The sequence below is a fragment of the Hyla sarda genome, chromosome 8 (genome assembly GCF_029499605.1).
Source record: "Hyla sarda isolate aHylSar1 chromosome 8, aHylSar1.hap1, whole genome shotgun sequence".
Taxonomy (NCBI): domain Eukaryota; kingdom Metazoa; phylum Chordata; class Amphibia; order Anura; family Hylidae; genus Hyla; species Hyla sarda.
Genome location: NC_079196.1, coordinates 130,337,717 through 130,361,423, shown reverse-complemented (window position 1 = coordinate 130,361,423; position 23,707 = coordinate 130,337,717). Strand labels below are relative to the sequence as shown.

General features: G+C 45.2%; 1 protein-coding gene across 7 annotated transcripts in view; it reads right to left on the bottom strand.

The window, feature by feature from the left end:
* The window catches only part of LOC130284828 (glucose-1-phosphate thymidylyltransferase-like), a 548,309-nt gene that overhangs the window by 183,577 nt on the left and 341,025 nt on the right, over positions 1-23,707 (bottom strand). For all 7 annotated transcript variants that reach the window (XM_056535667.1, XM_056535670.1, XM_056535671.1 and 4 more), the window contains one exon: positions 2,603-2,700. In XM_056535667.1, the coding sequence (XP_056391642.1) occupies positions 2,603-2,700 (98 nt within the window). The remainder of the gene's footprint in view (positions 1-2,602; positions 2,701-23,707) is intronic.

Genomic DNA, 23,707 nt, shown 5'->3' with positions numbered 1-23,707 from the left:
CCTCTTTAGTGAGGGCATTTTGAGCCTCAAGCCGGGAGCGAAATTGGTAGGGGCGCCCCTTAAGTTGGCAGATGAGGGAGAATGGAAATCCCCATTTATACTTCACCCCCTCCCGGACCAGGGCTAGCGTGATGTGGCGAAATGTCCTGCGCCTTTCCAGCGTGGACGGGGATAAATCCGAGTAGAGGCGCACTTCAGCGGGCATGCCAGGTAGTGCTGTCAGGTTGCGGGCGGCAAAGAGCAGGGGATCTCTCACCTCCGGGTAATGCAGTCGGAGGACCACGTCTCTTGCCATCTCAGAGGACCTCGGGCGATCCAGGGCTCTGTGGACACGGTCCATACGGAGAAGCTCGGGCTCATATTGTGGCAGCAGGGCCTGGAACATCGCGTCGACCGCAGATTTCAAGTTAGTCTCCGACTCAGGTAATCCCCGAATGCGAATATTGGCTCTGTGGGAGCGGTTTTCCAGGTCTTCAAGTTTGAGTTCGATAGCGTCAAGCTTGGCCGCATGCGTATCTATATCCCGGCGGTCAGACTCCGCGGCCTCTGCTATGTCGTCCAACTTATTTTCATTGTCGGAGACTCTCTGGCCCAGATCTTGAAGCTGAACCGTAAAGTCTGAGACAGCTTTTCGGAGCTCCGACTGGAACATTTGCTTTATCTGGCGGAACATATCTGCCGGGGACATCTGCGCCAGGTCCGGCTCCCCTTCTTCATCAGACGCCATATCGGAGCGGTGTGGGGGCGCTGCCGTCGCCGCCATATTGGATTTCGGGGAGGCTCTGAAAAAGTCCGGAATGGACTGAGAAAGACGCTGAGAGAGTTTCTTGGTCCGTGACCGCTGCCTCCTGGGCATGACCGGGTCCAGTTCGCACTGAAACCACTGCGCATGGAGCCCTTAGGGCGCTGATTAGGGCTTAAATAGGTGAGACTGGCGCGGAGCTTACATCACCCACGTCTCTTCCGGTAAGCTGCGCGCATGCGCCCCCACTTTTTTCATTTTTTATAAATGCTATAATTGGTGTCATGCTATTTTTATTATAATTGGAAATATAGAATAAAATTATTGCATGAAGCTTGTTATAGACTGACATTCATGATTCTCATGGTTTTAATGTTATTTGTGTTCTTGCACATTCACAACAATTATAAGAAGGATAAGAGAGGGTTAACTTACTGAGGCAGGTGTTTCTTGTTCACCCAGCCAAAACCCATCCTCTTTCCTCCATTTCAGACCATGTTTATCTTTGCAAACCTTGTATGACTAAGGCTATTGAACATAGCTGAAACGTGTCACTTTGCCATCTCTGTAATGCTCGGTTGATTTTATAATAAAATAAGTACCGTATTTATCGGGGTATACCACGCACCGGCCTATAACACGCACCCTCATTTTACCAAGGATAATTGGGTAAAAAAAGTTTTTTACCCAAATATCCATGGTAAAATGAGGGTGCGTGTGTGCGCGTGTATACCCCGATATACCCCCAGGAAAGGCAGGGGGAGAGAGGCCGTCGCTGCCCGCTTCTCTCCCCCTGCCTTCCCTGGGGTCTAGAGCCCTGCTGCCGGCCCTTCTCTCCCCCTAGCTATCGGCGCCGCTGCCCTTTCTGTCCCCCTGACTATCGGTGCCGGCGCCTCCCGTTGCCTACCCCCATCCCCGGTGGCATAATTACCTGGGTCGGGTCCGCGCTGCTGCAGGCCTCCGGCGCGCGTCCCCTGCGTCGTTGCTATGCGCTGCACGGTGCGGCGCATGACGTCAGTGCACCGCGCATAGCAACGACGCAGGGGACGCACGCCGGAGGCCTGCAGCAGCGCGGACCCGACCCAAGTAATTATGCCACCGGGGATGGGGGGAGGCAACGGGGCAGCGGCACCGGCAATGGGTGCCGCTGCCCCTTCTCTCCCCCTGGCTATCGGTGCCGGCAGTGGGGCGCCGGCACCGATAGTCAGGGGGACAGAACGGGCAGCGGCGCCGATAGCTAGGGGGAGAGAAGGGCCGGCAGCAGGGCTCTAGACCCCAGGGAAGGCAGGGGGAGAGAAGCGGGCAGCGACGGCCTCTCTCCCCCTGCCTTTCCTGGGGGTGTATCGGCGTATAACACGCACATAGACTTTAGGCAAAATTTTAGCCTAAAAAGTGCGTGTTATATGCCGATAAATACGGTATATCCTGAGCTTGTGCTGGACCCACAGTTTTTCGTTGAAACTTTGCTGTTGGATTAGAGTCCATCTAGGTCCTTGTCGCTAGGAGAAAGGGTGAGCTGATTACCTTTTGGTTATTGCTACACAAAATATTTAAAAATACATTCCAATTTATGGCAAGATTTTGACACATAATTAACTGAATAAGAGTTACAAAGAGAATTTTTCTCATAAGATTAATGTAGTATCAAATGCATGAATTGAAAGGAGTAGCAGTCAGTGAAATACATACATTGTCAGACCAGGAGCTGATTCCTTGTTACTGGCACTCTGGCCTAGTTCCTATACAAGGCTTCTAACTAGGGAGCTATCTGGACGGGAAATCATTTTTAAGTCATTAAATTCATAAAATATTCTCTAGTTTTAGTACACAGAAATTAACATATATAAATGAGAAACATACTGCTTGTCTTGATGCTGTATCAGTGGCCAGTGGCTTTTCCTTAATAGCTCTGATTCTGTAGCTTTCATCTACTTCCAATATGCCATATTTTGTAGTTTCTAGTGGAAAAAAAAAAATTGTCAGTGTTTAGTTTTTTTTTTTAGAAGTTATTATATTAACAATTTCTTTTTCACATTGGGTTCCAAGGAATTTATTATTCCCTGCACAAGTACAGAGGAACAAAACTGCATCATTTTAATTTTTTGCAAACTCCCTCTCTGCCAAAAACTTTCACTTTGTACAAAATATTTTGCACAAAAATGGAGCTTGTGCAAAAAGTTTGCACAGTTTCGCTAATCTACACTGGCGCAGAAAATGATAGCTTCCCTCAATCAAGTTCAACCTTTCTTAAGCTGATGGCCACTGCTATGGGATCTGGCTGCTGTCACTCTACATGAGTAAAGTATGATTTTTTTATTAATGATTATTTTAGCAAGTATGGTGGTGGTAAGTCAGATTTTTTTTTTTTAAGTTGGTTTATTGAAGAGTGAGTAAAGAAACATACAGCATAATCATAGACCATGATTGTACATGACAAGGAATATCTAGCTCAGCATAATGTACATAGATTCATAATAGCTGTATAACAGTCAGTGATTACAAATTTAACTGGAATATAACTAAAACTGAGAACTTAATCTGGAAGCACATAACGCCTCCAGAGCCACCATAAACAGTTTTGTTCTCAACCCCCCTTCACTAAATGTGTGTCACCCCAGTAGTAAGGTGATTACATGGGGAGGAGGTTTGTTACAGTGTGTCACCCCAGTAGTAAGTGATCATAAAAGAGCAAAAAAGACCTCGCAAATGGCGCTGCTGGTTCCGTGGAGATGTAGGAATAAACCAAAATCCAAGTTGGAATATTGTAAAAGCTTGTGGATTTTATTGCAAATGAATAAAACCAATAAAAGCAATAGCAATAAAAGAGTGATACAAGATAAGATTACGCGTTTCGGGGGAGCCACCCCCTTCTTCAGATCAGTATGCAGACTATACAAACAGAGATTCTATAAATACTGGAAAAAAGGGTGCCAGGTAAATTAGGGGGCGGAGTTATGCAAATTACATACATGTGAAACAATAGGAAAAACCACAGAAACCGAATGTAATCAAAGAATGTACATCTTATATAGGTAACAGTGGGGACCAAATGTTATTAGACAGGGAATTCAGTGTGTGGCTCAAAGATGAGGCTGCCGATGTCCGGCAGTATCAGGCCACACATCCGGACCTCAGATGAAAACATCCGGGGTCCAGATGTGAGCCAGAACAGCTCTGACAGCGGCCGCGATGTGTAATGCGATGGCGCGCGTCAGGGGGGAGTTGCCACGGACGCGTTGCTAAGGTGCGTGCGTCACGTGGCTAGTGTGGCCAATCAGGAAGCAGTGATCACGGAGAGCTGTCAGAGAGGATATCCAGAAATGATTAAATTGATTTAAATAAGAGTGAAGTGTGTTATTTAGGGGAGAGTGATGCATGATGCAGGGGGATGGGGGGATACGGAGCATGAGAGGACTAAGAAAGAAAATAGGAGAGTGTGATGACAAATATTGGGAAGATGGGCTAGTAGTCATACCTGGGTACTGTGGACATGGGGTGGAGGTACATGGCATGTACATAATGGGTGACAGCTACTGGAGTGGGGGTACTAGTTCAGGTAGCATAAATATATATATATATATTATATTGGGGGGGGCACGAGATCCAGCCAAGGAGATGTAGAGTGGGTAAGGAATTATGTGTGTATATACATGAGCATACGGGTAGTAATGCACATGTGTCACGAAAGACATGTGTGAGCATATGTTTGGCAGCCATATAGCAGGACAGCTGTACTTGATAGTTGTATAATAACACATATGAGTGACAATGCACATGCATCGCAAGAGATGCATGTGAGCATAGGCATATGTGTAGAGCTGGACCAATGTACTACTGTGCATGTATGTGAGTGAAACCATACACATTTGAGTAGCAGTGTACATGTGAGAGTGTGTTCATGTGCATAAGGGTGATAATGCACATGTACCACAACATGCATGTGAATATGTAGAATAGAATGAAATGAATGGTATATTGGGGTTTGTATAGAATTTTTGATGGATGGGGTGATTAGAGTAAAATTAGTGGTAAATACAGGCGGATCAGGGTTGATTAATCTGATGGATGCGTTCGAGGGTTAAAGGTTACATTCAATCATTTCATTGAGACCCCCTGGTGAGATGGTGCCCAGGGTATGAATCCGAAAGTTTGGTCTTCCACGATGCAAGTGCTGTTCACACATTGCACACAACTGCCAATCATTTTCCTCCTCCGTTACCAAAGAAACCTTTAACATCAAATCATTCCTCAACTGTGGCTCCCGGTATGTCATTTACCTCTTACAGTGCTCCTGCAAACAGCAATACATGGGTAGGACCATAAGGTGCTTTAGGGAACGCCTGAATAAGCACCACAGCAACACCACACGTGGCTTCCTACTCCACAGTGTTTCGCGTCACCTCACTGAGCACCACCAGGGTGATTTCAGTAATATTAAGGCTACCCCCATAGAACACATCAATAAGGATGTCAACCAACGATACAACACCCTCAGAAGACGTGAGAACTTTTGGATTCATACCCTGGGCACCATCTCACCAGGGGGTCTCAATGAAATGATTGAATGTAACCTTTAAAGAAGATATCCCATGCAGCAAAGAAAAAAAAAATACCTAGCCATTCCATAGTATATTCACCTACCGCCTCTCTGACATGTTTGTGATTTTTTTTCCGCCCCCCATTCACCAGCTATTCAGCTCATAAATTCCAGTTACTTCCTGGTTATGGTGGCTATGCCTGTGATCTCAAAGACTACATTTCCCTGCATGCACTGCTCACATTTCCTGCTCTCAGCTGCCTGAGCAGAGAGCTTGTTACCACCCCTAACTTATGTTAGTCACTCCCACATAACACTGAGCTCCAATCATAGCCCTATACAGCAGGGTGGCCACGAGGAAACAAAATGTAATCTCAGTGCTCAGAGAGAGGGACCCTGGAGCTGAAGCTGCAGTTTTACACTGTAAAATCACTCCCTCCCCCTCCTCCTCTCAATGAAACAGCTTTACAGTGGCACAATCACCTCCCCCCTCCTCTGCCCTGCACTCCTCTCTCCCCAGTGCTCAGTGTGACAGGTCTACGCTGGCAGCTCCCTCCCCCCTCTCCTCCGTTATCAGTGTAAAAACATTAGCAAGGAGAGGGGAGAGAACTATGATCTGAATCAGCCGGCATATAGGCAGTGCTGCTCAGCCAATCACTGCAGAACAGAGGGAGGACAGTGTGAATATTCATCAGATGGGAGGGGCTAAGCCCGAGCTCAGTCAGCTCTCTGCTGCACAGGGGTTTTCTGGGTAATTGTCACGTCACGGCCCCTGGATGCTGCTGATAACAGCCTGAATAGGGGGTCGGAAGTCATGAAAACCTGGAACAGCTGAATTTCCTGTCAGACAGAAGAATGCAGATAAAGCTTGTTTCTAAGCAGCATTGGTAATGGAAGTGATTTACAAACCTATATAACTTTACCTTCTGCACTAAAAGCTGAACAATTGTTTACTGTGAGACTTGTCCTTTAACCCTCGAACGCATCCATCAGATTAATCAACCCTGATCCGCCTGTATTTACCACTAATTTTACTCTAATCACCCCATCCATCAAAAATTCTATACAAACCTCAATATACCATTCATTTCATTCTATTCTACATATTCACATGCATGTTGTGGTACATGTGCATTATCACCCTTATGCACATGAACACACTCTCACATGTACACTGCTACTCAAATGTGTATGGTTTCACTCACATACATGCACAGTAGTACATTGGTCCAGCTCTACACATATGCATATACTCACATGCATCTTTTGCGATGCATGTGCATTGTCACTCATATGTGTTATTATACAACTATCAAGTACAGCTGTCCTGCTATATGGCTGCCAAACATATGCTCACACATGTCTTTCGTGACACATGTGCATTACTACCCGTATGCTCATGTATATACACACATAATTCCTTACCCACTCTACATCTCCTTGGCTGCATCTCGTGCCCCCCCAATATAATATATATATATATATGTATTTATGCTACCTGAACTAATACCCCCACTCCAGTAGCTGTCACCCATTATGTACATGCCATGTACCTCCACCCCATGTCCACAGTACCCTGGTATGACTACTAGCCCATCTTCCCAATATTTGTCATCAAACTCTCCTATTTTCTTTCTTAGTCCATTCATCACTCTTAGTTAATTCATCACTCTCCGCTAAATAACACACTTCACTCTTATTTAAATCAATTTAATCATTTCTGGATATCCTCTTCCATCCCCCTGCAGTTCTCGCCAGCTTACATAGAGCTACACACTGTTAGATGCAGCGCACGGAGCTGTCAGCATACCACTGACAGCTCTCCGTGATCACTGCTTCCTGATTGGCCGCACTAGCCACGTGACGCACGCACTGTGTAACGCGTCCGTGGCAACTCCCCCCTGACGCGCGCCCTCGCATTACACATCGAGGCCGCTGTCAGAGCTGTTCTGGCTCACATCTGGACCCCGGATGTTTTCATCTGAGGTCCGGATGTGTGGCCTGATACTGCCGGACATCGGCAGCCTCATCTTTGAGCCACACACTGAATTCCCTGTCTAATAACATTTGGTCCCCACTGTTACCTATATATGATGTACATTCTTTGATTACATTCGGTTTCTGTGGTTTTTCCTATTGTTTCACATGTATGTAATTTGCATAACTCCGCCCCCTAATTTACCTGGCGCCCTTTTTTCCAGTATTTATAGAATCTCTGTTTGTATAGTCTGCATACTGATCTGAAGAAGGGGGTGGCTCCCCCGAAATGCGTAATCTTAACTTGTATCACTCTTTTATTGCTATTGCTTTTATTGGTTTTATTCATTTGCAATAAAATCCACAAGCTTTTACAATATTCCAACTTGGATTTTGGTTTATTCCTACATCTCCACGGAACCAGCAGCGCCATTTGGGAGGTCTTTTTTGCTCTTTTATGATCACCTTCTCTCTCCAGGAGACGGTTTTTACCTCACCTGTTACCTCAGGCTCAGCAGCGGCTCCGGCTATTTTGTAACCCGTGCATTGGGTTGATATGCAAGTTTAATACTTGCTCTAAGGTGAGCAGTTACTACCTAAGGGGCCTGCAAGCCCCGCACCTACTTCCCTTCCTTTTCCCTCAACCACCCAACGGTATCACACGAGGCGCCCTCTCTGGTCTCTCTTTTTTTCACCCCAGTAGTAAGGTGGGGTGTGCAAAAAGGTTGAATTCAAGGGGGGCGGCAAAATTAGCTTTTGCCTAGGTTGCACACTCTCCGGGACGCAGATGCTGGAGCTCCGACCCCCATATGTCCAAGCGATTTTCCCTGGTCCCCCAGCAAAATGAAGACTACACAGGACGACAAGTGGGGGTGTTATGCATCCATGGGGACCTGAGAGACTACCCCACCACCCTGGTGACTGCAACATCTTCATCTGGCCAGTAGACTCACGAGATGGCGGTAGCCATGAAACTCCCACATGACCTTATCCTTGGGAGAGACTTTCCAGGTTTTGTGGTCCTGTGGCCCCAGACCAAAATTCCACAGACCTGTGAGGCAGGGGTGTCCCCAATAGATTGGCCTTATTCCGGGGTGACCCCAGAGCCTTGGGAATCTGACCCTGAGGTACCCACTGTAGGGGTGACCACAGGTACAGAGGAGGAAATGTCTCCGGTACATGTAATGGTGGGAGATGTGGAGGAGCTGCCCTCAGGGCCCGAGTTGGCAGACCTCAGTATCTCAGGAGAGAATTTTGGTACGGCCCAGCACCAAGATCCAACATTGTATCGGGCCTGGGAGAACGTCTTGTTGGTAGAAGGTGTACCCCAACAAACGGGGGCCGAGGCGGTATACCCCCGGTTTGCGGTTCACCAAGGGATGCTGTACCGCGTAAATCAGATGTGGGGTGAAAATGTGGAACAGTTGGTGCTACCTAAACCGTATAGGAAGAAGGTGTTCGAGTTAGCACACCAGCATATACTAGGGGGGCACCTGGGTCAGCAGAAAACGCAGGGTCGAATCTTGCAGTGTTTTTACTGGCCCAGTGTGTACAAAGAAGTTGAGAGGTTCTGTGAATTAACATGTCAGGTAGGTAGGTGCCCCTACCCGTTATTGAGTTTCCGTTTGAGAGGATCGGTATGGACTTGGTAGGTCCGCTGCAAAAATCTGCTAGGGGGAACCAACATATCTTGGTGATTCTAGACTATGCAACCAGGTATCTGGAGGCACAGCCTCTGCGACACTCCTCAGCCAAACTTATAGCCAAAGAGTTGATGGAAATGTTTTCTCGAGTGGGTTTGCCCAAGGAGGTGTTGACAGACCAGGGAACTCCATTCATATCTAAGGTAATGAAATAGCTTAGTAAGCTCTTGCAGGTAAAACAGATACAGACCTCGGTGTACCACCTGCAGACAGACGGCCTAGTGGAAAGATTTAACCAAACTCTGAAAAATATGTTGAAGAGGGTGGTGGCTAGAGACGGGAAGAATTGGGATCTTTTGCTGCCCTATCTCATGTTCGTGGTACGAGAAGTGCCCCAGACCTCTACTGGGTTCTCGCCCTTTGAACTGTTATATGGCCGACATGACCGTGGTTTGTTAGACATAGCTAAAGAAGCTTGGGAACAACAGCCCAACCCGCACAAAAGTGTGCTCGAGTATGTCACACAGTTGCAGGAACGAATGGAAACAGTGTTGTCCCTGGTTAGGGAATATATGGAGGCAGCTCAGCGAGCTCAGATTAGAATTTATATTCAGCAGGCCAGAGCACGGAATTTTAACCCAGGAGATCGGATTCTGGTTCTTGTACCAACAGTAGATAGTAAGTTCCTGGCAAGGTGGCAGGGTCCCTACGAGGTGATTGAAAAGGTAGGGGAGGTGACGTACAGGGTACTCCAGCCCAGGCAAAGGAAGCCAGAGCAGGTGTACCATGTAAATCTCTTAAAACCTTGGAAAGACGGAGAGACTGGGGAAAGTCGTAGCCCCTGGCCAGGTTTGTTAGGGGGTAGAGACACCCGTCCCTAAGACTAGGGCATTGGAAGCACCGGACACAGTAAAGATTGCAGACAGCCTGTCCACTGCACAAACTCAGGAAGTCAGGGAGTTTGTCAGTAGGAACACCGATGTGTTCTCAGATCTCCCTGGACGTACTTCGGTCATCCGCCATGACATTGTCACGGACCCTCAGGTGAAAATACGGTTAAAGGCATACCGGGTGCCTGAGTCGCGGCGACAGGCCATTGCGGAAGAAGTACAACAAAAGTTGAAGTTGGACGTCATTGAGGAATCGAAAAGTGAGTGGGCTAGCCCAATATTTTTAATACCCAAACCAGATGGTACGTTACGGTTCTGTAACAATTTCAGGAAGTTGAACAAGGTTTCCAAATTTGATGCGTATCCCATGCCCAGAGTGGATGAGCTTATTGAGAAGCTGGGACAAGCTCGTAACTTTTCTGTTTTGGACCTCACAAAAGGGTACTGGCAGGTACCCTTGATGGAGTCTGCCAAGGAGAAAACCGTGTTTGTAACTCCAGAAGGCCTATTTCATTACAAAGTGTTACCCTTTGGGCTACATGGTGCTCAAGCTACGTTCCAAAGGTTAATGGACATTGTGCTCCGACCACATTGTCAGTATGCGTCGGCCTACCTGGATGATATCGTCATTCACAGCACAGATTGGGAAAGTAATCTTCCAAAAGTGCAGGCCATGGTGTATTCCCTTAGGAAAGCTGGGTTAACGGCTAACCCAAAAAAATGTGCAATTGGGCTGGAAGAGACCAAGTAACTGGGATACGTCATTGGGCGTGGGGTTGGTAAACCTCAGATAAACAAAGTGGAGGCTATACGAAATTGGCCATGTCCTGTCAATACCCGACAAGTGAGGTTGTTTCTGGGGATGGTGGGATATTATATGAGGTTCATTCCCCATTTCGGTACAGTTTGACCTTTTAAAAAGACGCAAGTCAGCAATGGTGAGGTGGAACGAAAAAGCAGAGCAGGCTTTCTCCGCTTTGAAGTCGGCCCTGTGTGGGTCTCCGTTTCTGGTGCCACCAGACTTCAAAAAGGAGTTTATAGTGCAGTCATATGCTTCAGAAGTACGGCTCGGTGCTGTACTTTCTCAGGAAGTGAATGTGGAAGAGCATCCCGTTGTCTTCCTTAGCCGCAAGCTTACCCTGTCTGAGACCAGGTACAGTATAGTGGAGAGAGAGTGCCTGGCCATTAAGTGGGCACTCGAGTCTCTCCACTACGACTTATTGGGAAGAAAATTCCGTTTAGTTACAGACCATTCCCCTTTCAAATGGATGTGTCAGGCGAAGGACAGAAATGTCTGCACTGACTGACCAAAAGCAGTGATCACCGGCTGGGGACCGCTGAGATTGGTCCCTGGCCAGCTTCAGGGAGGCTCGGCTGTGCAGCACAGCGAAGCTCAATAGTTACATAGTTCAAAGGTTTAAAAAAGACCAGAGTCCATCAAGCTCAACCTATAACCCTAATGAGTCCCTACTGAGTTGATCCAGAGGAAGGAAAAAAACCTTCATACTAGAGGTAAAAATTCCTTCCCGACTCCAAATATGGCAGTCAGAATAAATCCCTGGATCAACGTTCTGTCACTATAAATCTAATATACATAACCAGCAATGTTCTTACTCTCCAAAAATGCATCTAGACCCCTTTTAAATTCTTTTACAGACTTCACCATGACCACCTCCTACGGGAGAGAATTCCACAGTCTCACTGCACATACAGTAAAGAACCCCCGTGTGTGCTGCTGTAGAAACCTTCCTTCCTCAAGACGTAGAGGATGCCACCTTGTTATAGATACTGTTCTGGGTATAAATAGATCATGGAAAATATCTCTGTAGTGCCCCCTGATATATTTATACATAGTTATTTGGTCTCCCCTAAGCCTTCTTTTTTCTAAACTAAATAACCCTAATTTCTGGGTACTGTAGTCCTCCCATTCCCCATATTACCCTGGTTGCCCATCTTTGAACCCTTTCCAGCTCCACTATGTCTTTCTTGTACACTGGTGCCCAGTACTGTACACAGTATTCTATGTGTGGTCTGGCTAGTGATTCGTACAGCAGTAGAATTATTTCCTTGTCGTGGGCATCTATGCCCCTATTGATGCACCCTATGATTTTATTTGCCTTGGCAGCAGTTGCCCAACACTGGTCACTACAGCTAAATTTACTATTAAAGGGGTATTCCGGGCAAAGACATTTTATCCCCTATTGAAAGGATAGGGGATAAGATGTCTGATTGCGGGGGGCCTGCCACTGGGACGATCTTCCTGCAGCAGCCGGCATTCTATGCGTAGCTGCATCTGAAGTTTCGGAAACTGCCGGGCTTCCGAGACGGGGACGTGAGGTCACGCCACGCCCCCTCCATTCATTTCTATGGGAGGGGACGTAACAGCTGCAAAGCCCCCTCCCATAGACATGAATGGAGGGGGCGTGGCGTGACGTCATGTCCCCGTCTCGGAAGCCCGGAGGTTTCCGAAACGTCAGACGCAGCTACGCATAGAATGCGGGCTGCTACAGGGAGATCACGGGGGGTCCCAGCAGCGGGCCCCCCGCGATCAGACGTCTTATCCCCTATCCTTTCGATAGGCGATAAGATTTTTTTGCCCAGAATGCCCCTTTTAACTAAGACTCCCAAGTCCTTTCCCACATCAGTCGTTCCAAGTGTGCTCCCATTCAATACATAATCCCAGCCCAGATTTTTCTTCCTCATGTGCATAACCTTACATTTATCATGTGCCACTTCCTAGCCCTAACCTCCAACCTATCCAGATCTATTTGTAATAGTGCACTGTCCTCTATAGTGTTTACCAGAGAGGCAGTGGGAGATTAGGGAGGTAAACAGGTGGCTCAGAAGCTGGTATAGGAAGGAGGGGTTTGGGTTCATGGAAAACTGGGCTGACTTCGCTGTTGGTTACCTGCTCTACCGATGGGACAGGCTGCACCTCAATGGGGAGGGTGCAGCTGTGCTTGGGGAGAAGATGGCTAGAAGGGTGGAGGAGTGTTTAAACTAGGGACTGGGGGGGGAAGAAACCTACAACATAGAGGCGGAAGATAGTGTAGATATAGAGGGGGGACTTATTAATGTACCTGGGGGTGGAGCGGAGGGAGGGGTTAGAATAGTTAATTGGGATAGGCTTCATAGGAAAAAAAAACATACACCATTGAATTGCATGTTGACTAATGCCAGAAGTCTGTCCAATAAAACTGACGAACTGGAGTTGAAAATGTCTGAGGAGGATTATGACATAGTGGGTATAACAGAGACTTGGTTGTACGATAGCTGTGACTGGGCGGTCAACATACAGGGTTATAGTCTATTCAGGAAGGATCGGACAAAACGGAAAGGGGGAGGAGTTTGTCTTTATGTAAAGTCCAGTCTGAAGGCCACACTGCGGGAGGATATACAGGAGGAAAACAATAATGTGGAATCATTATGGGTAGAAATATATGGAGATAAAAAAAAATTCTGACAGGGGTGTGCTATAAGCCAACAAACATAATAGAAGACGCAGAATATCAATTACTAAGGCAAAAAATCAAGACAGCAAATGAAAATTATGTGATAATAATGGGGGACTTTAACTATCCTGATATAAACTGGGAGATTGAGACCTGTGAATCTCAAAGGAAACAGATTTCTGACTATAGCTAAAGACAATTATCTGTCCCAAATGGTGCAAGGCCCAACCAGAGGCCCTACTAGACTTAATATTAACCAACAGACCTGACAGAGTTACTAATGTGCAAGTAGACGGAAACCTAGGAAACAGTGATCATAATATAATACATTATAACTTGTTCTTCAATAAGGGAATCTCTTGAGGGGCCACAAAAACAATGAACTTTAGGAAGGCAAAGTTTGATCAACTCAGAGAAGCCCTTAACAACATAAATTGGGATAATGTCCTCAAAAACAAGAATACTGACACTAAGTGGGAGACTTTTAAAAATATCTTAAATTATCACTGTAAGATGTATATACCTTATGTGAATAAAAGGGTCAGGTATAAAAGAAAACCAATATGGATGAATAAAACATTAAGGGGGCAATAAATGAAAAAAATAAAGCATTTAAACTACTAAAAGAGGACAGCAGTGAAGAAACATTAAAAAGCTACAGAGAATTTTTTTTTAAATATGTAAGAAAAACAGATAAAAGCCAAAAAAATTGAGACAGAGAGAGTAAAACTAACCCCAAAAATGTTCTTTTACCATATAAATAGCAAAAAGGTCAAAAATGAAAGTGTAGACCCTTTAACCTGTTGAGGACCCAGGACGTTCCGGTACGTCCTGAGTCCGCTCCCGTTCTATAATGCAGGGCCACGGCATCAAGCGGGCCCTATGGGAGCTATGACAGTGCAAAAAAAAAAAGTGGAAAAAAAGTGAATAAAGATCATTCAACACCTTCCCTAATAAATGTTTGAATATTTTTTTTTTTCATTAAAAAAAAAGCGTAAATAAAAATAAACATATGTGGTATTGCCGCGTGCGGACATGTCCGAATTATAAAAATATATCGTTAATTAAACCGCATGGTCAATGGCATACACGCAAAAAAATTCCAAATTCCAAAATTGTGCATTTTTGGTCACTTTTGATATTAAGAAAAAAAAACGATCAATAAGTCCTATCAATGTAATATGATACCGCTAACAATTTCAGATCACGGCGCAAAAAATGAGCCCCCATACCGCCCCATACGCGGAAAAATAAAAAAGTTATAGGGGTCAGAAGATGACAATTTTAAACATATACATTTTCCTGCATATAGTTATGATTTTTTCAGAACAAAATCAAATCTACATAAGTAGGGTATCATTTTAATCGTATGGACCTACAGAATAAAGAGAAGGTGTAATTTTTACCGAAAAATATACTGACAATTTTGTCTCCCAATTATTTTTTTTCCGTTTCGCCGTAGATTTTTGGGTAAAATGACTGACGTCATTACAGAGTAGAATTGGTGGCGCAAAAAATAAGCCATCATATGGATTTTTAGGTGAAAAATTGAGTTATCATTTTTTAAAGGTAAGGAGGAAAAAACGAAAATGCAAAAACAGAAAAACCCCAGGTCCTTAACCCCTTAACGACGCAGGACGTAAATGTACGTCCTGGTGAGCTGGTACTTAACGCACCAGGACATACATTTACGTCCTAAGCATAACCGTGAGCAACGGAGCGATGCCCGGATCATGCGCAACAGGTCCCGGCTGCTGAGCGCAGCAGGGGAACCGCCGGTAATGGCAAATGGAAAATTGTGTTTTTTCTTCAATTTCGTCGCACAATGATATTTTTTTCCGTTTTGCTGTAGATTTTTGGGTAAAATGACTGATGTCACTGCAACGTAGAATTGGTGGTGCAAAAGATAAGCCATCATATGGATTTTAAGGTGCAAAATTGAAAGGGTTATGATTTTTAAAAGGTGAGGAGGAAAAAACGAAAGTGCAAAAACCGAAAAACCCTCAGTCCTTAATGGGTTAAGGCCCAACCCCCTAAAGGGGTTAAGGGGTTAAAAAATTATGAGGAAGAAATTATAAACGGGGGTCAGGAAAACGCAAATATATTAAACAAATTCTTCTCCACTGTATTCACAGAGGAAAATGAAATGCCAGGTGAAATACAGCGAGATAAGGTAAACTCCCCAGTACATGTCACCTGTCTAACCCAGGAAGAAGTACAGTGCTACCTACAAAAAAATCAAAATAGACAAATCACCAGGTCCAGATGGCATTCACCCTCGTGTTCTAAAGGAAATAAGGAATGTAATTGACAGACCCCTATTTTTTATATTCAGGGACTCTATTGTAACAGGGACTGTTCCCCAGGACTGGTGCATGGCCAATGTGGTGGCAATATTTAAAAAGGGGGAAAAAGGTGACCCGGGAATTATAGAACTGTTAGTTTAACCTCTGTTGTATGTAAATTATTTGAGGGTTTTCTAAGGGATGCTATTTTGGAGTATCTTGATAAAAATAAATGTTTGACTCGATATCAGCATGGGTTTATGAGGGATCGGTCCTGTCAAACTAACCTGATCAGTTGTTATGAGGAGGTGAGCTCCAAACTGGACCAGGGGTCGTATATCTGGATTTTTCCAAAGCATTTGATATGGTGCCACATAAAAGGTTGGTGCATAAAATGAGAAGGATTGGGCTGGGGGAGAATGTGGGTAAGTGGGTAAGTAACTGGCTCAGTGAAAGGAAACAGAGGGTGGTTATTAATGGCACTTATTCTGATTGGGTGACTGTTACTAGTGGGGTACCACAGGGGTCAGTCTTGGGTCCTGTCCTATTTAACCTCTTCAGGACATAGGACGTGGGAATTCCGGTCCCCACCTCTAGCCGGTTGGGGACTGGAGCCGGATGCCTGCTGAAATCGTTCAGCAGGCATCCCGGCATATCGCCCAGGGGGGTCATTATGCCCCCCCATGTCGGCGATGGCCGCAGATCGCTGGACAATTCAGTCCAACGATCTGCGGCGATTCCGGGTCAATCGGGTCCCCAGTGACCCGGTGACCCAGAATTACGGGCTGATCGGGGCCGTCTCTGACGGCCCCGAACAGCCATAGCCTGCAGGGGTGAGGTGGCACTGGTGCCACCTCACGATTGCCCTGATTCATCGGCCGGTTTACCGGCCGACCAATCAGGGCGCTTACTGCGGGTGTCACTCCTGTGAGAGAATAATAATGAAAAATTGGTTTAAGCGGCCATGTTGTCCATTTTCAACCATATTTGAACTATATATTACCTCTCAGAGAGACTATGGTCCTAGAGGCAACCAAGGAATTTCTGGAGACTTTTCTATACCCATAAGAGGGCCTCAACCCATAACAAGGGCCCCTTTCTATAGGAATCGAGAGAGGCCCCACTGTGCACATCTTGTATTAATTAAGTATTGTATCATGTATATGACATCACCTTACTTGTTTTTTCTACTTGTACCATATATAAGGGGGTCCTGCCCCCACCTCAATAGAACTGATTTTGAACACACAGTGTCTGTGTCAGTCATTTCTCCGAGCTCGTAATATATATATTAATTAGAAACTCTATGACATTGCATTAAGTCCCTTTGACGACTTCCCTAACAACTGGCGCTCAACGTGGGGCCAGAAGACATCAAGAGCAGAGCTGCAGCATCATCCCTCTGGACCTAGCGGAAGGCAGGAGACCACTGGAACCACAGATCTGAAAGAACAAGCGCTTGTCAAGGTAGGACTTTATCTTACCAATCTTATCTGTGTTTCCTGAGGTACCTTTGCTTTCTGTCCAGAGGGTAGGTGTGTGCATGCCTTCTTGATATATATATATATATATTATATATATATATATATATATATATATATGCTTCTGGTCTGTAAGAACACACAATGAGCAAGAGCCATGTCATATGAGCTAGACATTGTAACTGCATGTATCTGTATGGGATTGTTCTTTCTTCTTATGTGTTATCTTTTCTGGAAAATAGCACAGGAAGCTAGGAAAGGGGAAACTAAACCCCTGAACCCCCTAACTGCTCTCAGGTAAAGGAATTAGACTTACTCGGGAATTTGGGTCAAGTAAGGAATTAGACTCACAGGGCGGAATTTGCACTAGTGCAGTCAGGAATAATAGAGACAGTGAACCGGGGATAGAAGAAGAAGAAGATGGGGAACTTCTTCAGCAAAAAGATACCAGTTAAGTGGAAGACAGCCATGCAGATAGTACAGGAAAGGAAAGGGAAGGACTCAGGTGGGAAAGCTTGTAAAAAGTTACTAGAGAAAGTGGGATGTGATCCAAAAGGGGTTCTGGATTTGGATCTCTGGTCCAAATTCAGGCAACAGTATGAGGGATGGTTAAAAGATGAAGGCTTAACAGATATGTCAATAGCATGGGAAGATGTAAGTAGGGATGTAAAGGAAGGAAGATATGATGTCAGAAAGGGGAAGAGTGTAGTTTACTATGCAGCCTTGGAAGAAGGGAGTACACAGCCCCCTCCCTATAAGACGCAGCCAGTCTCTGCACCAGGACAGACTTCCTCTGCACCAAGCGTTCAGTATCACCCCCAGGGATGGATCTGTGTGGTCTGTGACCTACAGAATCCAGACTGGAGGGATACTTGCTCCAACTGTGGAGCATCGCGCCCCCGTGCAAAGGGAATTTATCCTGTGCTAAGGAGAGAGACTTATGTACCAGGGCAAATACAATCAATGCCACAACTAGACTTACATGGGGAAGAAGAAGCAGCTGGAGTTGATACTACTACCACAATGTCTCCTCCACAAATGTCCCCAATCAGGCAAACCCCTGGGAATTTTACCACTCGAGAGATTTATAAACCTTGGACACCCCAAGAACATCTGTCCATAGTGCAACAGCTCCCTGACCCAGTAGAACGCGCTATGCCATTTGCAAGGGCAATGAAGCAGATCCAGGTAACTTATTCAGCTACATGGAAGGATCTGCAACCTCTTTTAATCTTAAAAGCAGGAGAAGCTACGGGACAAATGCTTTTACATACAATAGTGGAAAAAGTAGGCCAACCTAGTGAATATAATATGGAAGGGTTAGATTCAGGGAGAGAGTTCTGCAGGGGGTTGAAGAATTGGGCAGAAGAAAAATTGAAAGAAACCTCCCTGTCACTTGCTAATATAATCCAGGAAAAGGCAGAGGGAGTAGAACAGTTTTTCTACAAACTCCAACAGAGATGGACAGATCTGGGTTCTGATAGAACTGGAGCTATAGGAGAAGCAATGCTCACAATGGCTTTTGTGGAGGGACTACAGCCCCCCATAAAAGTGAGACTGCAGGATTGCAAGCCCGAATGGAGATCTGCCTCTCCAATGGACTTGCTCCGAGCAGCAAGAGGGTTAGAACAGAATACAAAAATGATAAAGAAGGGAACAAAGGAAGTATTGTATGTTAGTCAAAATACCGGAGCCGGCACCGGTACTCGACTTAAGCATAACTTCACTTGTCATTATTGTGGAAAATCAGGACATTTTAAAAGGGAATGTAGGAAGCTGCAGAGGGATAAGCAGAATGGGACAGTGCAGAATCAGCAAAACTCTCAGGCTGCACGACAACAAATTGTAAATTACCAATAGGAAGTAGGCAACCCCGTCCCCATAATGTCTTCAGTGGGGGAGGGTACCTCAGTCCAGATAGAGGGAAATATCTTTGGTGACAATCTCTCTTTTCTAGTGGACACGGGGGCAGCCACAAGTATAATTCAGAAGAAACATGTTCCACAGCATGTCTTGTCACAAAATACTCAGACAATAGTGGGGTTAGAGGGAAGACCTACACATCTCCCTGAAACATTTTCTACAAAAATCACATTCAGAGATCAACAACTTGTCACAAAACTTCTAGTGAACGAGGACATACCTGTCAATATACTAGGCACTGACCTCCTACAAGAACTGGGCACTAACATACAATTTCATACTGACGGAACTGCATCAGTGAATTTTAGTGCAACACATAGTGAGGTTTTCTGTGCAATGACTGCCTCTCTCAAAGACCCAGTACCTACCTTTATGGTTAGGGAAGACCTTGTGTCCTGTCTTGAGGGGGTCCCCGAAACTTTGTGGGCCACCTCCAAGACAGACATAGGCAGAATGAATGTACCCCCAATGATGGTGCACCTAAAACCAGGCGCATCACTTCCGAGGGTCAGGCAGTATTCTTTGAGTATGGCACAGGAATCAGCAATTGAACAGCAAATTCAAGACTACCTGAAAGCTGGGGCACTAGTGAAAATTACATCACCTGCAAACACACCTTTGTTCCCAGTCAAAAAGAAAACACAACCAGGTCAACCCACTAGCTACCGCATGGTTCATGATCTTCGTCTAATCAGTGCTTGACACTCCTGTTGTACCAAATCCACATATCCTGTTGTCACAAGTACCTGTTGATGCAACCTGCTTTTCTGTTGTGGACCTCTCCAACGCTTTCTTTAGCGTTGGACTCCACCCTGATTGCCAGTATCTCTTTGCCTTTACTTTTAAAGGCAAACAGTATGCTTGGACTGTTTTGCCGCAGGGAGCTCACAATTCACCTAACATGTATTCTCAGGCTCTTAAGTCTGTGCTGGAGGGCTGGGGAATGCCAGATGGTGTGGTCTTGTTACAATATGTGGATGACTTGCTTGTCTGTGCACCCACAGAGGAGCAATGTAAGACTGCCACCTTGAGTCTTCTTACATTCCTAGCAGACTCGGGGTGCAAGGCTTCCAAGGAAAAGCTAAAATTTTGCCATGATAAGGTCATCTTCCTGGGTCATTGTATTAGTCATGGTGCTAAACACCTCACAGAAGAAAGGAAACAGGCTGTCAGCAAACTAAAACCACCTACTTCTGTTTCTGGCTTACGCACTTTTCTAGGTCTGGTATCCTACTGTAGACCTTGGATACGTTCAGCTTCCTTACTAATGCAACCTCTCTATGACTGCCTACCATCTACTCCTTTCACACTCACTTCTGAAGCAGTGGACAATTCCCACTCACTGAAACTTGCTATTCTTTCCTCTCCTGCTTTAGGAATTCCAAATTATGATCTACCATTCTCCCTTTTCTGTACTGAAATTGCTGGACATGCCACTGCGGTTCTCACTCAAAAGCATGGTGGGAAGCCCCGCCCTCTGGGCTACTACTCTGCTAGACTTGATCCTGTGGCCAGAGGAGCGCCCTCATGTGTCAGGGCAGTTGCAGAAGTCCAGGCCATGGTAGACAAAGCCTCAGATATTGTACTTACTTATCCTTTGGTAGTGCTCACACCACATGACATTCAAGGCATACTGACACAGGTACAACCAAAACATTTGTCTCTAGCAAGGCAAATCAGACTACAATGTGCCTTATTGATGCCACCAAACATTTCATTTCAACGTTGTACTACATTGAATCCTGCCACTCTCCTCCCAGTCGATTTGCAAGATTCAAATGGGGGAGGGGAGGAGGATAATGGGTCCTCACTCTTTGAAAATTCTCTTACTGAAGAAGATTTGTTTGACGCAAATTACCCTCATGATTATGTAGCTTTAATGCAACAAGAGACAGTAGGTTTTGCAAATGTACAAGAAACCCCTCTAACTAATCCTGAATTTGAGTTATTTGTAGATGGTTCAAGGTTACAAGGGGAAGATGGACGGTTCCATACCGGATACGCTGTGGTAAGTGCACACAAAGTCATAAAAGCGCAGGCTTTACCACCTCACATGTCAGCCCAAGAGGCCGAGCTGAGGGCGCTTACTGAGGCCTGTAGGGTGGCACAGGGGACCACAGCCAACATTTACACAGACTCCCGTTATTCTTTTGACATAGCCCATGATTTTGGGGTTTTATGGAAGGCTAGGAACTTCCTCACGTCAGCCGGTCAGCCTATCAAAAATGGTCAAGCTGTCAAAGAACTCATGGATGCACTACTGTTGCCTGAAAAGGTTGCAGTGGTTAAGGTAAAAGCACACACTAAGGCAGGCACTCCAGAGGCCAAGGGTAACGACCTCGCGGACCGCACCGCAAAACTGGTGGCCCTGAAACCCTGGAAATCAGAAGCCCAGCCTGTGTATGTGGTAAGTCAAGAAGATTTGCAGACAGACACGTTGAAACAGCTGATGAAACAAGCCTCGAAAGGTGAGAAAGACCAGTGGGTAAAGCAGGGTGCCTCCGAGCAGGATGGCATCTGGCGCACCGCAAATAGAGTCTGTCTTCCTAAAGCATTGTATCTGGTAATGGCCCAGGTGGCCCATGGTAAGACTCATCTGTCAAAGGGTGCCATGATGGATCTGATAAACAAGTCCTGGATTGCTCCAGGCATGTCAACCATGGTAGCATCCTTTGTACAGTCCTGTCTGATCTGTGCGGTGCACAATCCAGGAGTCAAGGTAAAAGTACCCCAGAAACACACCCCGAAGCCACTCTACCCGTTTCAGAGGTTACAAATTGACTATATTCAACTTCCTCCTGTGGGGAAGTATGAATATGTACTAGTGTGTATTGACCTGTTCTCCGGTTGGCCAGAAGCTTTTCCTGTGACCAAGGCCACTGCAGGTAACACAGCAAAGAAACTTATGAATGAAGTTATCTGTAGGTATGGGGTCCCAGAAGTAATTGAGTCAGACAGAGGGTCTCATTTCACAGGAGAGGTTATGCAAAACATAATGTCTGACCTAGGAGTGACTCAGGCCTTCCATACTCCCTATCATCCACAAAGCAGTGGGAAGGTGGAATGCCTGAATGGAATATTGAAACTAAAAATTCAAAAAGCAATGCAGGAAACAGGCAAACCCTGGACAGAGTGTTTACCCCTGGCATTGTTTTCAGTTAGGTACACACCGAAGAGGAAAACAGGCTTGTTCCCTTATGAAGTGTTGTTTGGGAGTGTACCCAGGCTAGGCCTGTATTTTCCTCAGCAAATGCAACACCAACATGGAGTATTGACCTCACATGTGCAGGCCTTACAAAAGAGACTGAAAGTAACACATGATCAAGTATTCTCTTCTATCCCTGATCCAGATAACCTAGAGGGAACACATGACCTACATCCAGGAGACTGGGTAGTCGTCAAGAGACACGTCAGGAAATCTCTTGATCCTCGGTTTGATGGTCCATTTCAAGTCCTGCTGACTACTGCCACTTCTGTGAAGCTTGAAGGAAAGCCCACCTGGGTTCACGCGTCACATTGCAAAAAGGTTCTGACACCTGAGGAATGAAGGTGGTCATCTGTATAGTATTCATAATATGGCTGGTCTCACTGTCCACCTCATGGACACCAGCGGTCCCAGTCAAAGAGGAGAGGGGTGCAACAAAAGTAGTGTTGTGGTGGAAAAATGACACCAAGTCCCGAACTGAGGGAAATTACACATGTCCACCCAATCAGGCATGTAATGTAGGTAATGGCACAATACAAGGGCATGATGGTGTATATAGGATAAAAGTGGGAACATACATGATAACGACTAAATCAAATGTCACAATAACTTTTAATTGGACAACAAATATAACCCCAATGAAGTGCTGTAGGTGGGATGATGAAAATGATCCTCCCACAACGGTAAATGCTTGTATACAATGCAATCACATAGCCAAGTTCACAGAAATAACTGGGCTAGGAATGTATAGTTGCACAAATCAGAGTGTCATCGTTAACCGTACTTGGTTTGTATTCAACTTACATATAGTGAGAATAGAGCCTACAACCTTTAACACTTCTGTACTAATACCTTCTCCTCGCACCTGTATTAATGTCTCTATAAGTCAACAAAAGGTTCTTACTACCTTTAATCTTTCTTTTCCTGACATTCCAAAGTGCCCCCGGGTAAAAAGAGAATGGTATGACACTCTACTAGGAGGGGCAGGAAACGGGATGGGAATAATGAATAGTATACAGATGGAGACTATACAAAATAAATGGATGAGGGCGGGCGGTCACATAAGTGATGCATTAGTGATATCAAGTAAATGGTATCCAACAAGCATTAATATGCATCAGCAGCCGCTACAAATAGAAGATCATGAGTTAACAATGTTTAATATGTCTGTGATTACTGCTTTGGATTTATGGAATACTTCTGCTTATTTTATAAAATCAAACTATGTGTTCTCTGAATATCTTATATTATCACACACAAAAGACAAAAGATCAAATGGCTTTAATGTCTGGAAATTAAAATGAATGGGTTAAATATTTTCCACATTTGAGTAAATCTGATATCTGGTTTGAAACACATGGTAAAGATGTCATATGTGAAGATAGGTGGTGTGCAGGACACTTTGAGGCCTGCCATGTAAAACCGGGAAAAACTACTGTAATGTGTAGATTGATTACCATACCTCTACTTATCCCTACAGAAAACAGTCCTTCAGAATTCTGGTATCCTGAAATTTTGGGTAAATATTTGGATGGAAAGAACAAGACACATGATTTATCCTTGTGTAATGAG